The 16370-nt window shown below is 37.9% G+C and overlaps 1 protein-coding gene across 5 annotated transcripts in view; it reads left to right on the plus strand.

Moving 5' to 3' along the window:
* LOC129769306 (RNA-binding protein Musashi homolog Rbp6) overlaps positions 1-16370 on the plus strand; it is a 1713766-nt gene that overhangs the window by 831094 nt on the left and 866302 nt on the right. For all 5 annotated transcript variants that reach the window (XM_055771465.1, XM_055771464.1, XM_055771461.1 and 2 more), the window contains one exon: positions 9308-9392. In XM_055771465.1, the coding sequence (XP_055627440.1) occupies positions 9308-9392 (85 nt within the window). The remainder of the gene's footprint in view (positions 1-9307; positions 9393-16370) is intronic.

A 16370-nucleotide genomic window follows, 5' to 3' on the forward strand; every position in this document is an offset into this window, starting at 1 on the left:
CTAACTGCCCTATGTTCCTTCGCAACTACGAAAGGAAAAAGGGGCAGGTGGATTTCTCCATCTAGCCATCCAAGAAAGGAGCATATGATATACTTTACCTGAATGTGGCAGAATTACGCACACATTTCGACGAAATTGAAATCTTGGTATCCAACAAAAAACCGAAAATACTAATATTGGTTGAAACACACTTGACGGTTTCAACCGATCTAAATGGATTCAATGTAGCTGGGTATTCAATGGTAAATTGCTTGTCGAGATCTGTACATACTGGAGGTGTATCTATGTACATTTCGAACCTTATGAAATTTAAAGAAATCTATAATGATACATACGGGGACAATTGGTTTCTAGCTGTAGAAGTCAGAGGATGCAAAATGGCTGGGATATACGCTGGCATATACCATTCGCCTAGTAGTAGCGATAGGGACTTTTTAGAATTTCTGGAAGATTTGTGGCTGCAACACATTCAAATTCATGTACAAAAGAGAATAATCATTACTGGTGATTTTAATATTGATTGGGCCGAACGTAAGAAATCTCATGAACAAGCCGCTGGATTCAAACAGAGAATTAATGATCACACCAGAATAACAAGGACAACTTCGACGACTATTGATTTAGTTTTTACTAATTTTGACGATGGTGTTATCGAGATTCTTCATGACAGCAAAATCTCGGATCATGAAACAATTGGTATGATCTATAACTTCTCTGATGTTGAGTTTATCGAAATAAAGGACAAGTTATATAAGTGCTGGAACAATTATTCGAAACGCAAATTGGAATCTGTTTTACAGAACAAAATAATGCCGATTGGAGAACACTCCTCTCTTCATGATGTTGCAAAAAATCTTGAGGAAGCACTTTGCTCTTCAATGAAAAAGATATTGACCCCTAGAGGATCGGGCATTCCAGCACAAAGACAGAGCGGAGACAAAGCTTGGTATACCACTACGCTAGCTTCCATCAGAAAAAAACGGGATCATTACCTAATAATAGCTAAACGTACAAACAGTATTAAATATTGGGACATGTACAAAGTATGGAGAAATATTTATGTACGTGAACTAAAGAATTCCAAAAATAAATTAATTCAAAGTGAAATAATGGCAGTTCAACATGATCCAAAGAAGCTGTGGAAAAAAATAAAAGATTTGTGTAATCCATGCGGAAGTAAAGATATCGACATTGAATTTGACGGTAATACAGAATGTAATTTCATAACAGCTGAAAAATTGAACAAATTTTTCACGTCAAGTGTGGAGGAAATCCACAATGGTATTGTGCCTCCTACAAATCGACTAAATCTTGCTTTTCCTAGTTTGTCTTCACAATGGAGATGCTTTAGAACCATCAGTATGGAAACACTGAGGAAGGTTGTGATGGATTTAAGAAACTGTGCGGGTGTTGACGATATCAATAAAACGGTATTAGTAGATGCATTTGATTTAATCAAAGAGAATCTACTATATATAGTAAATGAGTCGATGATTCGAGGTGAATGCCCACATAGTTGGAAGAAATCCGTTGTCATACCGATTCCAAAAAATCCGAAATCGACCAAACCAGAAGACCGTAGACCAGTTAATATATTACCAATGTACGAAAAAATCCTAGAAATCGTTGTCAAAGATCAACTTCTGGAACATATAACGGAAAATGAAATACTGGTAGATGAACAGTCTGGATTTAGGAAAAACCACTCTTGTGAAACGGCTCTTAATTTGTTGCTTCTAAAATGGAAACAGGCTATAGAGGAGAAGAAAGTTATTTTGACGGTATTTATTGATTTGAAAAGGGCCTTCGAGACAGTAGACCGGTGTAAATTGATAAAACTACTTTCCAGTTATGATGTAACTGGACCTGTATTGACGTGGTTTGAAAGCTACTTAAGCGGGCGAACACAAATCACTATTTATAGGGACAGTAAATCATCGGCGGGATCAGTGAATCTGGGTGTGCCTCAAGGAAGTGTTCTGGGGCCGTTACTTTTCTTGCTTTATATCAATGACATCAAACAGGTGTTAAATGACAGCGACGTGAATTTGTTCGCTGACGACACAGCGATATTTGTTGTGGCAGATACATTGCAAGACTGTTACAGAAAAATGAATCTTGAACTACAAAACTTAGATGACTGATTAAAATGGAAAAAATTGAAATTAAATATAAGTAAAACGAAATACATGGTAGTGTCGACACGCAGCCTTGATAGTGGCAATCTAAGTATAAGTATAGATGGGCAACCCGTAGAAAGAGTATCATCAATCCAATATCTTGGCGTTATTCTAGACGAAACGCTGCTTTTTGAAGAGAACATTAATTATACTATAAAGAAGGCAGCTCAAAAATATGGAGTGCTTTGTAGAATAAATCGTTTCTTGACTTTTGAAAGCAAAATAACGATCTACAAAGCGCTGATCGCTCCACATTTTGATTATTGTGCATCTGTACTATTTCTTGCAAATAAGAGACAGATGGAAAGAATGCAAATGTTGCAAAACAAGGCTATGCGCCTGATATTGAGATGTGATCGACGAACTCCGCGGAGATTCATGCTAGAATGCCTACAATGGATGTCAGTCAGTCAGCGTATTAAATATTGCACGCTCACGTTTATATACAAAATGACTAATAATATGACGCCGAATTACCTACGAAACACTATAATGTATGGAAGAGACATGCATCGATATAATACAAGACAAGCAAGCGACCTCAGAACCATGAACTTCCGAATGTCGTGTACCCAAAATTCAATTTTTTATAAGGGATATCGACTGTATAATACCTTACCTAATGAGGCAAAGACAGCAACAAGCCTTCGAATGTTTCGTAGTATTTGTAAAGAGTTTTTGAAGCATGATTTAAATTTTTGACCTGGTGTGTAATCAATGTTAGTATGTAAGATGACGAAGCTATAACGGATTAATTTTTTTTGTGCTTTTGTCTTTTTTATCATTAGACTATGATGATGGTGGTATTTTATTTGTTTGTACTCGTTTTTAATTTATTTATTTTTTTTATACATTTCGAGTAGTCTACAACAGTTTGAGCATCGTGCACGTGAAACGGCATAGAGAAGCTTAACATTGAGCATTGGCTAAAAAAATGGTTCTGTTTTTAAGAAAATCATATTCTAAGGGATTGAAAGTGGAAATTGCGAACAAGCTAGGGATAGCTCAACCGGAATTCTTGTATTTTTTTCTTTTTTACAGATGATTGACGAGATCTTTCTGTGTTGTGGCAGATCTCATTGCAGATTCAGATTGAAGCGATTATACCCCAGTTTGAATGGAGGGCCTGAAGTATCGGCTGGAATTAGGCTTAGGTTTGCTCAGCTGTCTGGTCTCGAAAACGATTAACAGATCGTTGTCGGGTATCCAGTAAAGCGGGATTTCCTTTGTAAATTCAAAGCTGGTATGGATATAGGTATTAGGTTCGATTCCTGATCGGTCAAGGGTCTTCCCGGATTGGAAATTCTTTTGACATGCCTTGGAATATCTAGCGTTCATATAATGCCTTTACTTGCTCTTTCGAGTGACAATCTATGTATATGCTCTTAACTAATATACTGGTTTTGTTTGTATTATAAAAGAAATCCATATATATATATATATATATATATATATATATATATATATATATATATATATATATATATATATATATATATATATATATATATATATATATATATATATATATAGTTATCAAAGAAAATTCGTCCAGCTCAAATCGTTGTAGGAAAATAAAGTGGGACCGTCATCATTATTACATAATGAATATGATGATGATGGTATGTTGTTTTTATTATTTTTTTTTCTTCAATTTTTAATAATTTTAGTTATTAGATTAGTTTAAAAATAATTGTGAAGTCTACAAGAGTTTGAGCATCGCGCGCGTGAACCGGCATAGTAAAATTTGAAATTGAACATTGGCAAAAGTGATTTTTTTCTTTGTTTTTGTTTTGTTTAATAAGATCGATCCATTCCAAGGGATTGAAAGTGGAAACTGAAAAGAAGCTAGGGATAGCTCAACCGGAATACTTGTAAATTTATCCTTTTGACAGATGATTGACGAGATCTTTCTGTGTTGTGGCAAATCTCATTGCAGATTCAGATTGACGCGATTATACCCAAGGTTGAATGAAGGGCCTGAAGTATCGGCTGGAATTAGGCTTAGGTTTGCTCAGCTGTCTGGTCTCGAAAACGATTAACAGATCGTTGTCGGGTATCCATTAAAGCGGGATTTCCTTTGTAAATTCAAGGCTGGTACTGACATAGGTATTAGGTTCAATTCCTGATCGGTCAAGGGTCTTCCCGGGTTGGAAATTCTCTTGACATGCCTTGGGAGAGTTACTGGGCCTGAAGTGTCGGCTAGAATTAGGCTCGGGGTTGCTCAGCTGTCTGGACTCGAAAGCGATCGCATTAGTAGATCGTTCTCGGGAATCTAGTAAAGCGGGAAATCCCTTGTAAATTCATGGCTAATGCTGATATAGGCATTGGGTTCGATTCCCGATCGGTCAAGTGTCTTCCCGGATTGGAAATTTTCTTGACATGCCATGGAATATTTAGCGTTTAGATAATGCCCTTACTTGTTCTTTTGATAAACAATCTATGCCAGTGGTACAACCGGACCGTTTTTTGTTTTTAACTAGCTTACTGGTTGATTTGATATTACAAAGAAACTCCTCCATATAATTATCCACAAGATAACTCGTCCAGCTCAAACCTATGTAGGGGAAAGAGGTGGGACCATCATCATAAAAAAAAAAGAAAACATAAAGTTTCAAGCTGTACTGGGATCGCACTGTTCTGACCGACCTCTCGATCCACCACAACCGCCCAGATATAATGGTTTACGACAAGAGCGACCGCAAAGTCACCATCATCGATGTCGCTATTCCACTGAACCAGAATCTGGAGGAGACCCACGGTCGCAAAATCTGCAAGTACCGACCATTGGCCGTGGAGCTCAAGGAAATGTGGGGGCTAAGGGAGGTCCCAAGAATTGTTCCAGTCGTTCTCTCTGGAACTGGAATTATCCCGAAGACACTTCTGGAAGCGCTAAAGGTGTTGAACATCGAGAAGGAATTGGCCGGCATCCAAAAGTCGGTCATCCTTAGCACCTGCGCGATTGTCCGACAATTCCTCGGTCAGGACTAAAACAGCACGAGCATGCAGATACGTGCATTCCGCAGAGCCTAGTCCCCCTTTGGCATTCAGAAGCCCGGGGGCAGGTGAAAATTCTGGCTAGGTTCGCCTAGTTAAGAAGTGAGATAAGTCTGCCAAAAAAAAAAAAATAGTGAAGATCTATTGGACGGCAACTCTTTTTCACGCACTATCTCAAATCAGTTTAATTTTATTAACGTACTAACGAGTTATGAAATAATTTGCTGCCCCAACTATCCTCCGCATGATAAGAAGCTTTTTGGAAATTTTCGGTCACTATATCTCCAATTGCTATTATCAAAAATATTTTCAACGATGTTGCGCAATTTATAATGCTTTTTGGCTTTTGATATGGTGAAAATTAGTCGTTTATAAACATTTTTGAATATTACATGACTAACGTTTGGAATGGTTTATGGACCTTACGTTTGAATGGAATAATGATATTATGGAAAAAATAACAGCAAAAACAATCTTTGATATTATCAAATTTATACGTCCCTTCTAACACAAAAATCACTATTTTCTTTAGCAAGAGCAATACTAGCAAAATTAGCAATACTGTTGTCACTATTACCTCCTTGACACATTAACACGCTAAGCCCCCAAATTTTGTTGCTGCGCTTTCCATTCAGCCCACATCAAGAGCATTTGCACAATACCAGTGTCGGTCCCAGCTCCCAAAAATACTTATTGTTTAAATAGCAAATAGTCAGAAATTCAACTGAAAGTATTTACATTTTGTAAAACATCCGAAACAAACCGTATATGTTTTTATTTTCTCATTTTGTAACTGTCAGTCCCAGTCAGTCAGCGCTTTTCCACCCTAGGGACCATGCTGGGCTCAACGTATTAACAGAAAGTTTACATAAGCATCTGAAAAATATCGAACCCTAGAATTAACAAAATAGAGAAATCTTACTCATCTGATGATTTCATTTATGCCATTAATGAATCAGGCGCATGCACCCGTTTAATTTGGGTGGCCAATTTGAACAGAAAAAAGAATTTCTAAATTATTTGGACTTAGTTAAAAGTTTTTTTTTATTTTGAGACGCGGGAAATTTTTCTATTGCTGCAGATACATAAAAAATAATTAATTGGAATTAAAGATATTAAACAGAATGATGAGATTTTGGTTTTGAGAGGATTTGCTGCACATAATGATTTCCAAACGCGTGTTTTATAGGAAGTTTATCGATTTTGGCGCTGTTGTTCTCTGCAAATAAGTGTGACAATGTATCTAAGGTTTAAGAAACCGAAAAAAGGAATTTCTCAAATTTCTGAAGTACGCCGATTTTGCAACTAGACGACACATAGAAATATTTTCACAATTAAACTGAAAACTCTGACGTTTAATTTTACTTCTTCTTATAGTGTATTTTATGTAATCCCAGATCGTAATATAGTTGTTCCCAAGCACAAACTAGCTTTGGCAAAAAGGATGCTTTTTATTGTGTTATATCGTCAAATGCACGAATAAAAGTGGTGCCTTGGTGCCGCGCCGTGTGCTGCTTTTAAAGTGTAAAATGTTTGTATGGATGGAGTAGACTTCTCAATCTCTTAGACTGAGTATCAGCTTTAATTGCACAAAAAATTGCACCGTTCTGGGATAAAACTGGGATGGATGGAATACGTATACTCGGAAGAGAAAAAATTATATTCAAACGTGAAACCTTTGATTTGTGCGTAACTGGAAAAGGATCTCTTATTTTTTAACGCTATGATAGAGGAGATGTGTCTTAAACGCACCTGCCAGGCAATTTGCTCCGCCTGATTTTCTCGTGAACCAGCAAGAATAGAAATGCAATGGATATAGGCAATCGTGCTAATTAATGTTAGAATCCTACCATGTAAGTTTTACATTTGTAACATGCTTTAAAAACTAAGAAAAATAATTTTATCAGGAAGCGGTTTTCGATGTAATTTTCTAAACCATTTCTATAAAGTTTTTGTTGCTTGGAACCGATTCAGACGCGATAATTGTGGGTCATATTTATTGAGTCGAGTTCTCAGTGAATATCAAAGATGAAGAAAATGGCAAGAAAGGATTCATTTCCTTCTCAATTTGATATTTTCCGCAACAGCTTACCATGTATGGTAATGCAGTATGGCATACCCTCGATCGGGGCAATTTGCTCGCTTTCAGCCGGATAACAATCTCACGAGAGAAATAGCTTGTACGTGAGGGATGCCAGATGATTTTTTCAAATATCTCTGCATGGCACGAATAAATGTCTTCAATTGTAAACATAATGAACAAAAATTAGCAAACCATCACGATATTTATACATCATGTTCGATAAATCACACAAACAATTGTTTTCACATACTTTGAAATGACCTCAGTATGTTTTCATAAAATTAAATGTCTTCAAAACGGAAACATGTCTTTACATCTGGCATCTATATTATGTGCTCAGAGAATGCAGGAAAAAAGAGCGCGGACTGGAGAATCAATGTACGAATACTGGGAGAACACGCTCACCGGAGAAACGGTTTCTTCTCTTCGCTGGTGGGTATGAAGGGAATAGATTGCTGGAATCTCTCATTCATACAAGCTGTTTCCCTGAGCTTTATAGTCTCTGAGAGAAATAACTTATGAGCATATTATACTTCTGCTGGGCCATTTAACACCATATGATTGGAAATTTAGAATTTGGTCGCATTACAACATAAAATTCGTAGCACTTTTGTTATTCAGTATCAGAACGATTACAGATGACTGAGGGTTAACTAATCTACGTACTGACGTAGTTGTTACCTTAACTTTTAAGAGCACGGTCAAGATAAATTCATTCTCGCTTAGGGGTGCGTATTACACACATAAACTAGCCTCTCACTTTAATAAATGGGATACCAGTGTGTGTACGGTATGTATCTTCTTCTTCTTCAATGGCACTAACGTTCCTAGAGGAACTTCGCCATCTCAACGTAGTATTACTTGCGTCATTTTTATTAGCACTTAGTTGAGATTTCTATGCCAAATAACACGCCTTGAATGCATTCTGAGTGGCAAGCTCTAGAATACGCGTGATCACAGTGCAAGTCGGAGGAAATTTCTTTGACGAAAAAATCCCCCGACCAGAACGGGAATCGAACCCGAACACCCGGCATGTTAGTTATGACGCTAACCACTCGGCCAAGGGAGCACGTGTACGGTATGTATGACATCTCCGAATAGCACTTTTAATGTTATTTTAAATTGCATTTAAAATGATGTATGATGACGTCAAAAATGTGATAAATATTGGTTTCGGGTGTACGAACACCTTAAACACTTTAAAACATATTTCCAACTATAATCATATTCAGAGTGTTACAAGTCAATTTTATCAACAAAAGCCCTAAAAATTAAATCCTGAAATATTTAACAAAAACTATTTTATCAACATATTTGGATTACAACCAATAACTATGAAATAATACCAAAATCCGAATGAATAATATTAACACATTAAGGACCGCTCACGGATTTTCTCGTATTTCGCGTTCCGTCTGTTACGGATGGATCACGAAATAACCCATGTTTTCTACACTTGACGGTTAAATCCTTGGTCTGCCAAGAATCCTAGGCCTACCGATGCCTTGCCTACGTTTCATCCACACCAAAGGGAACGATCTCGTTCGTGGAATCCGAACAAATGAAGCGTACAAGTTTGCCCCAAAACGTGCGGTCCCAGGCGTATGTCTTACAGATTTCTTTGCGGTCCTCAATGTGTTGAAATAAGGAAATTATAGGTCTTTTCGAAATTTGATTGTGCTTTAAAACTTGCTTTTGAACAACTTATTCTGTCGAAAACATTTTATTCCGTCTGTTTGTATGGCTTTCATATTGGTTGTGGAGAATAAAAAAAAATCGCGTGTAATGAATGATAAACTACAATCATATATAAATTATTCAATACCATTTAAGGAGCCTTAGACAAAAAGACTTAGACTTTCGTCGTTATACTGAATTAAATCTTCCTCATAACGTTCTAGAAAAACACAGGTCATACTGGACTACGAGTATTCGGGTTCAATTACTATAAGTTGATAATTTCCCAAATATCTATGCTAGTTATAATTTCAAACTTCGATAATCGATAATCAGAACTGTTTGTTTTTTGTTGTTCATCTTTTTTCAGAGGGTTCGGCTTCATCACATTCGGCGATCCTGCCAGCGTAGATAAAGTATTAGCACACGGTACACACGAATTAGATGGTAAAAAGGTAAGCATTCGAACTCACTCTATAGTTCCCTAGATAATATTGCATACATCTTGGTTCAGATTCATACAGCCATTCCATGTCAAAGCGATATCATGTTTCTCAGGTCTTCATGAAGATTGCGGGTAGTAGTTTGGAAAAAATCTGTAAATTCTGAACTATTCGACCGATTTAGATGATCGACATATCAAATTGAAGCCAATGCAAGTATTTTTTGAAAAACATATTTTACTCGAAAAAAAAAATTTTTTTTTTCGTAACAATTGATTGTTTTTTTTATAGTTTACATGGCTAAAGATAGAGGGCGCTATTATTTTAATATATTTTTTTTGAAAGCTAAGTTTTTTACATATCCAAAAAATAGAGAGGTGTTTTCTTCGTTATCTAGTTATCAAATTCTCGCAAATGAAATATTTAAAAAAAAAATGGGTGGGTTATATCTATGATATAACCGAAAGGTTGACGTGGGACTTTTTAGTTTAGCAATCATTTGTTTGTATTGATTAAATTTTTGATTGAATGAAACAATTTCTGAATTTAATTGAATTCAATATATTTGCTTTGAAAGTAAAAAGATTGAATAAATGCCATGTAAGGTCAATTCATGCATTGTGATAGATTATGTTTTTCGTTACAAGTAAATCCTTCCACGTTTTCATGATGCCTAGGACAAAATTTGTGAACGGAAGAATTATAAAACGACTATTTTATTTTACATTTCCCTCTGAAGTTTGCATCTCTCAAGTTTGCGTACTTCTCGATCCGCGAATTTGCTTGATTTGATGAACTTCAGGCACTCAGTTTCGATTTTGACATGTACGTCGAACGCATATTGTTTAATCAAAAGGCGTTATCGCAGCAAATGGTTATCAACATTTTGCCTAATCATCAAATGGTATGTATATAAATTCAATGAGCAGTGGATATGAAGGCATATCCTTCAATGCAATCTTGAATAACCGAGCCAAAGCGTTGTGTTCGTACCCGTTTTTGTAATCCGTGCTAGGAAAACACTTTTCGGTGTGTAAAAAAAACATGCGGGTGCAGTAGTACCCCCAGCTTGCATGAATCAACAACTTCAACTTCTACTTTTTATACTATAGAGGCTTTAAACTTGAAAGTTCATTCGCTCTAGTGTCTGCACGATTTTCCCAGGTTCCTAAGTTTAGAAGACCGTGTTAAGGAAACATATTTTAGTCTGCACAAAGGCAAGCGAATACAAAAGTACTCGCAGTTTGCATTTATTTGCAAAGCCGATTTCCCCAGATACCTTGGTTTTGAAGTCTGTGTTAGGCAAACACATTTCATTTGGAACAAAAATACCCCTGACTTTCATGTATTTGCAAAGCCAATTTCCCCACGCTCCAGTGACTTGAATTCTGTGTTAGGGAAACACATTTCAGTCGGAACAAAAATACCTCATACTTTCATGTATTTGCAATGTCGATTTCTTCAACGCTGCTTGGTTCTGAAGTCTGTGTTAGGAAACACATTTCGGTGAAAAAAAAATTCCCATACCTTCATGTATTTGCAATGCCGTTTTCCCCAGGGCTGCTTGGCTTTGATGGCTGTGTAGGGGGAAACCGTATATCGGGTCAATCAAAACGAGGCAGTAGTTACGGCGTTTAGATAACGCTTAACATTTTACAGTTATTCGATTGTTTATCTAATAAAAAATAACATTTTATTAATCGCGATAGATGCGTAGAAATATTGCCTATCAATTGACGTAAACATCTTTCCGATCCAGTAAGAAATCTTGGAGTTATAAGCATAAGGAATCTTTCATTTTTTCCTGCATGTTCTGTGTTTAGGTTTTCATTTTACCCCCCCACCCCCCTATACTCCAATTAGACGTAGTCCCACGTCAAAAAACTAGCGTGGCTTCAATGTTATATGTCAATCACATGAATCGATCCAGTAGTTCAAATGATATGAATTTTTGATTAAAATCATTGTTTGAAAAAAGGGAAATTTGATTTTCGGACCACCCGAAAATGGAAGCCACAGCCAAAAGAAAAAAATAAATGAAAATACGGGTCTAATATTAGGCTGTCAAAAAAGTCCTGCGGTTTTTCCACGAGGTGTCGTTGTAAGCGCGTAGTTCTAGTTGTATTCATTGTATCGAGTCATGCTATAGCTTGTTGGAAAGGTATTTTTGCGGGCTATAATATAGTCCTTGACAGTGTTTTGTTTGGTTAAGTCGTTCGTGCTCCCTTGGCCGAGTGGTTAGCGTCATAACTAACATGCCGGGTGTTCGGGTTCGATTCCCGTTCTAGTCGGGGGAATTTTTCGTCAAAGAAATTTCCTCCGACTTGCACTGTGATCACGCGTATTCTAGAGCTTGCCATTCAGAATGCATTCAAGGCGTGTTATTTGGCATAGAAATCTCAACTAAGTACTAATAAAAATGACGCAAGTAATACTACGTTGAGACGGCGAAGTTCCTCTAGGAACGTTAGTGCCATTGAAGAAGAAGAAGTCGTTCGTGAGTTATAGTGTCGCAAATATGGAGCAAAATAAAGAGAAAATCCGACATATTTTACAGTACTACTATGACAAAGGCAAAAATGCATCTCAAGCTGCCAATAAAATTTGTGCAGTTTATGGACCCGATACAGTTTCCATTTCCACCGCACAACGATGGTTTCAACGTTTTCGTTCTGGTGTAGAGGTCGTCGAAGATACGCCACGCTCCGGAAGGCCTGTCGTCGAAAATTGCGACAAAATCGCTGAATTAGCCGAGAAAGACCGGCATAGTAGCAGCCGTAGCATCGGCCAAGAGCTGGGGATAAGTCATCAAACCGTTATTAACCATTTGAAGAAGCTTGGATTCACAAAGAAGCTCGATGTATGGGTGCCACACACGTTGGCGCAAAAAAACATCTTTGTCCGTATCGACGCATGTGAATCGCTGCTGAATCGCAACAAAATCGACCCGTTTCTGAAGCGGATGGTGACTGGCGATGAAAAGTGGGTCACTTACGACAACGTGAAGCGCAAACGGTCGTGGTCGAAGCCCGCTGAAGCGGTTCAGACGGTGGCCAAGCCCTCATTAACGGCCAGGAAGGTTCTGCTGTGTGTTTGGTGGGATTGTCAAGGAATAATCTATTATGAGCTGCTTCCCTATGGCCAAACGCTCAATTCGGACCTGTACTGCCAACAACTGGACCGCTTGAAGGTAGCACTCATGAAGAAGAGGCCATCTTTGATAAACAGAGGCCGCATTGTCTTCCATCAGGACAACGCCAGGCCACACACTTCTTTGGTGACGCGCCAGAAGCTCCGGGAGCTCGGATGGGAGGTTCTTTTGCATCCGCCGTATAGTCCGGACCTTGCACCAAGTGACTACCACCTGTTTTTGTCCATGGCGAACAAGCTAGGTAGTCATAAGTTAGCCACAAAAGAGGCCTGTGAAAATTGGCTATCCGAGTTTTTTGCCAATAAGGAAGCGAGCTTCTATAACAGGGGTATTATGAAGTTGGCATCTCGTTGGGAACAAGTCATCGAACAAAACGGCGCATATTTGACTTAAAACAGATGATTGTAACTAATTTTATGAACAAATGAAAATTAAAAAAAAAAAAACCGCAGGACTTTTTTGACAACCTAATATATTGCGATAAGCCACAAATTAACCGATTTGCAAGAAAATCTGAGAACCACTATATCGATTCGGTATGGAATGGCTACATATAGATCAGGAGTAGCCAAGGCGCCGACCATCACAGTGGCCCGCCTGTCTGATATGTAGGGGAGGTGAGGGTAAAACGGACATGTTATGAAGAACGTCTATTATACCTTTGGAAACTCATGTTTCCCAAAACTTTGATGCAGTTTGTTGTATTTCAATATACTGTTTTTCTACTTAATTGGCCAAATATCTTACATAAAAGTGTTCTTCAATGTTTTTTACTGAAATTGAAACAACCGAAAAGTACAACATTTTTTTCGATGCGGGTAATACGGACATATAGTGGGGATAATATGGACATGAAGCGTAGAAGTTTATCGATCGCGAGAATTTTCGTTAAATGATGAAAAATCGAAGTGATATCGTGCGTTTCAGCAGTATAAACGAACAAGCCCTCAACTATTTTGCTTTTGGTTCCAGTCAGCTTCTAAACAGTCCACATTTGGCGATTTAATTTTCATTTATAGACGCAGGGCATTCCTTAGGAATAGATTAAACAGACTTTTCACAGTCCATCTCACTCCCACTGGCAACTGTCCGTTTTACCCCACCAGTACAATTATTTAAATAATTTTAATTTCCCATTCAAAAATGAATTTACTTCTTCGTACATACCTAATATCGCTTCTCTGTTAACTCACAAACCGAAATCTAACCATTAGCGAATTTAATTTTGATATTAAATCTCTCAAAACGCTTAATATCGAAGCAGCTAAAATTATATCCACACGCGGAATCATGTATGATTTTCGGTTTTAGCTTCTCTTTTCCACTTTTGATCAGTATTAATTGCCATAGGGTGGCTTAAATATTAAAGAATAACATGTAGAAGATGTTCTCATTAACAGAAATCTGAAATTCAAAATGTTACTATACAAATCAAACACCTGTCCATTTTATCCCCACTGTCCGTATTACCCAGGGTTGTCCTACACTTGTATTAAACTTCTAGTGTATTACGAAAGCAACCGACTTTACCCTAAAATGAGAAGCTACTGTTTTGGTAACTCGTCGCGTATCTTATCGTTAGGCGTCGTGCACAAATTACGTAACGCTAAAAATTTGAACCCCCCCACCCCTACGTAACGCAATTTCCTATCTCTAATACACAGTAAGTATCGCAACCTCGAACCGAATCCCCCCCCCCCAACCCCTTCTTATGTTACGTAATTTGTGCACGACGCCTTACTTAAAAGCAATAGCCCGCAGTTAGGATGCCAATGAATGTATGGGAAAAAATCGACCCTGAAATTTCAAAAAGTTATGCTATACAAAATGTTCACCACCTCGAAATAACACCCTCTGCCGAATTTCAGCTCAATCGGACTTAAGAGAGAGTGGCGCAAAGCGGCTAAAGTTTGAGTTTTTTGGCATCAATTTTTTTGGCAAAAATTTTTTTTTTTGAAAACCTTGATTTTCGGTGATTTTCCGTTTTCAAAAACAGGAAGTGGGTTATATCTATGGTATAACCGCAAGGGTGACGTAGGACTATCGTTGATTTAGAGATCATTTGTTTGAAGTTGAATCTGAATTCATTCTGAATGAATGAATATTTGGAGAACTTCGAAAACGAGAGCGTTACGTTGGAGGCACAAGGTTTTGTGCATCCAATATTGGATACGGAAATATCCTACTGATGGGGAAGAATAATCTTCAGAAGCTATCCTGTTAATTGCGATTTATTGAAAAATCACAAAACCAAATGTATTTGGTCACAGTGTTACATGGATGGAAAACATTCAAATAAACTCTTTCACATGAATGTATTTTTAAATTCCCAGAGGAACTGGCAGATTATTTTCCGGATCTTTCTCGATGCTGAATGGCATCCAAACGGAAAGAATTCCGCGCGTGTATGTGTGGGTGTGTAGCGGCTGCTTCGAGATCTTCCCGGGGAACCGTTTGTGGCATCACTCTCCTCCTGATGGATTCCCTTCTGGCCTAATGATGATCTTATCATTATACCACACTTAGTCACGATTTTATCAATATGTTGTCTGAATAACAGCTTGCTGTCTAAGGTGACACCAAGATAAGTTACCTCGTTTGACCAATCCAAGGCATTGTTTCCCAAGCTGATCCTGAGATCATCAGGCGGAACAAGTCGTGGGGATTTACAATATGGAATGGTCTGGGTTTTAGTCGCATTCACGCGAATCTTCCAGGTGTTATAATACTCAGACAGGACATCAAGGCCCCGCTGAAGTTTTGCTGTCAGAGCACATGTTATTCGTCCCTTATAGACAATGCCCGTATCATCTACGAACAGAGACAACTGGCCATCACCTGGTAAGGGAGGAATATCTGACGTATATATATTAAATAGCAAAGGACCCAGGATGCTGCCTTGGGGCCCCCTGCAATGATATTTGTGAGTTTCCAGAATATAGCTTCTTTAGGGAATCACCCAGCGTAGCTGTTTTAACAGAGAAACGTCTTACCTCGTGCTCGTTGATGATGGAAGTGAGGTCAAGGATCAATGATCACTAAGCAACGGTTTATGCGGTTCCGGTTACTTTCACACTGCCGTTATGACGTCACAGCTAAGAGTACGCCTGATTGTATGTTTGTGAGAACACATGTTCAAACCGGTCGTACTACTATTGTGTACCACACATCTTCCCTCTTCTCCAAAAAAAAAAAAAAAATTAAAGTGAAAAATAGTATATGCTGATAACAGTAATCGCTTCGTTTGCACATCTAACTTGATTGGTAAATATGCAACATTTCTGAAAATAATATTCTCTGTGCGACAAGGTATCCTTAATTAAAGCCGAATTGATGTTTCACCCACTGATTTTGCATCGGGTACCCACCTTTGTCATGTTGTACTTGCACTGGGAGCGATACTGAAAAATGCTGCTGTCCATTCCCCTGTAAGGAGTCGATGCGAAATGGAAAGCATAAAACGAATGACTGGATGTAAACAAAACATAAAATGACAAACAAAATACTTTGACGAAGACCGGAGCATCTCAGAAGGTAAATAAACAGGGAGTATTGATTCAGTGGAAGTTCATTTTTTTCTCTGATTCTTTTTCGCATCCGTGTTTCGTGGATTACTATTACACAAAATAAACACACATGAGGACATGATACCTGCCCATGCCATAGTGGAAATCGGCAATCAACCTTGATTTTGGATTTCCTGTCGTTTCGCGAAGGTCTGTGCGATTTCACCTTGTGTTTTTCAATCTAACTGGTTCCTTGACGTCTGGTCTGAAGCGCCTTCGAAAATAACGACCCCAGGTTTCCACGGTCGAGTATGTCCCTATCCACAATGATAT

This window comes from Toxorhynchites rutilus, chromosome 2 (assembly GCF_029784135.1).
Source record: "Toxorhynchites rutilus septentrionalis strain SRP chromosome 2, ASM2978413v1, whole genome shotgun sequence".
Lineage (NCBI taxonomy): Eukaryota > Metazoa > Arthropoda > Insecta > Diptera > Culicidae > Toxorhynchites > Toxorhynchites rutilus.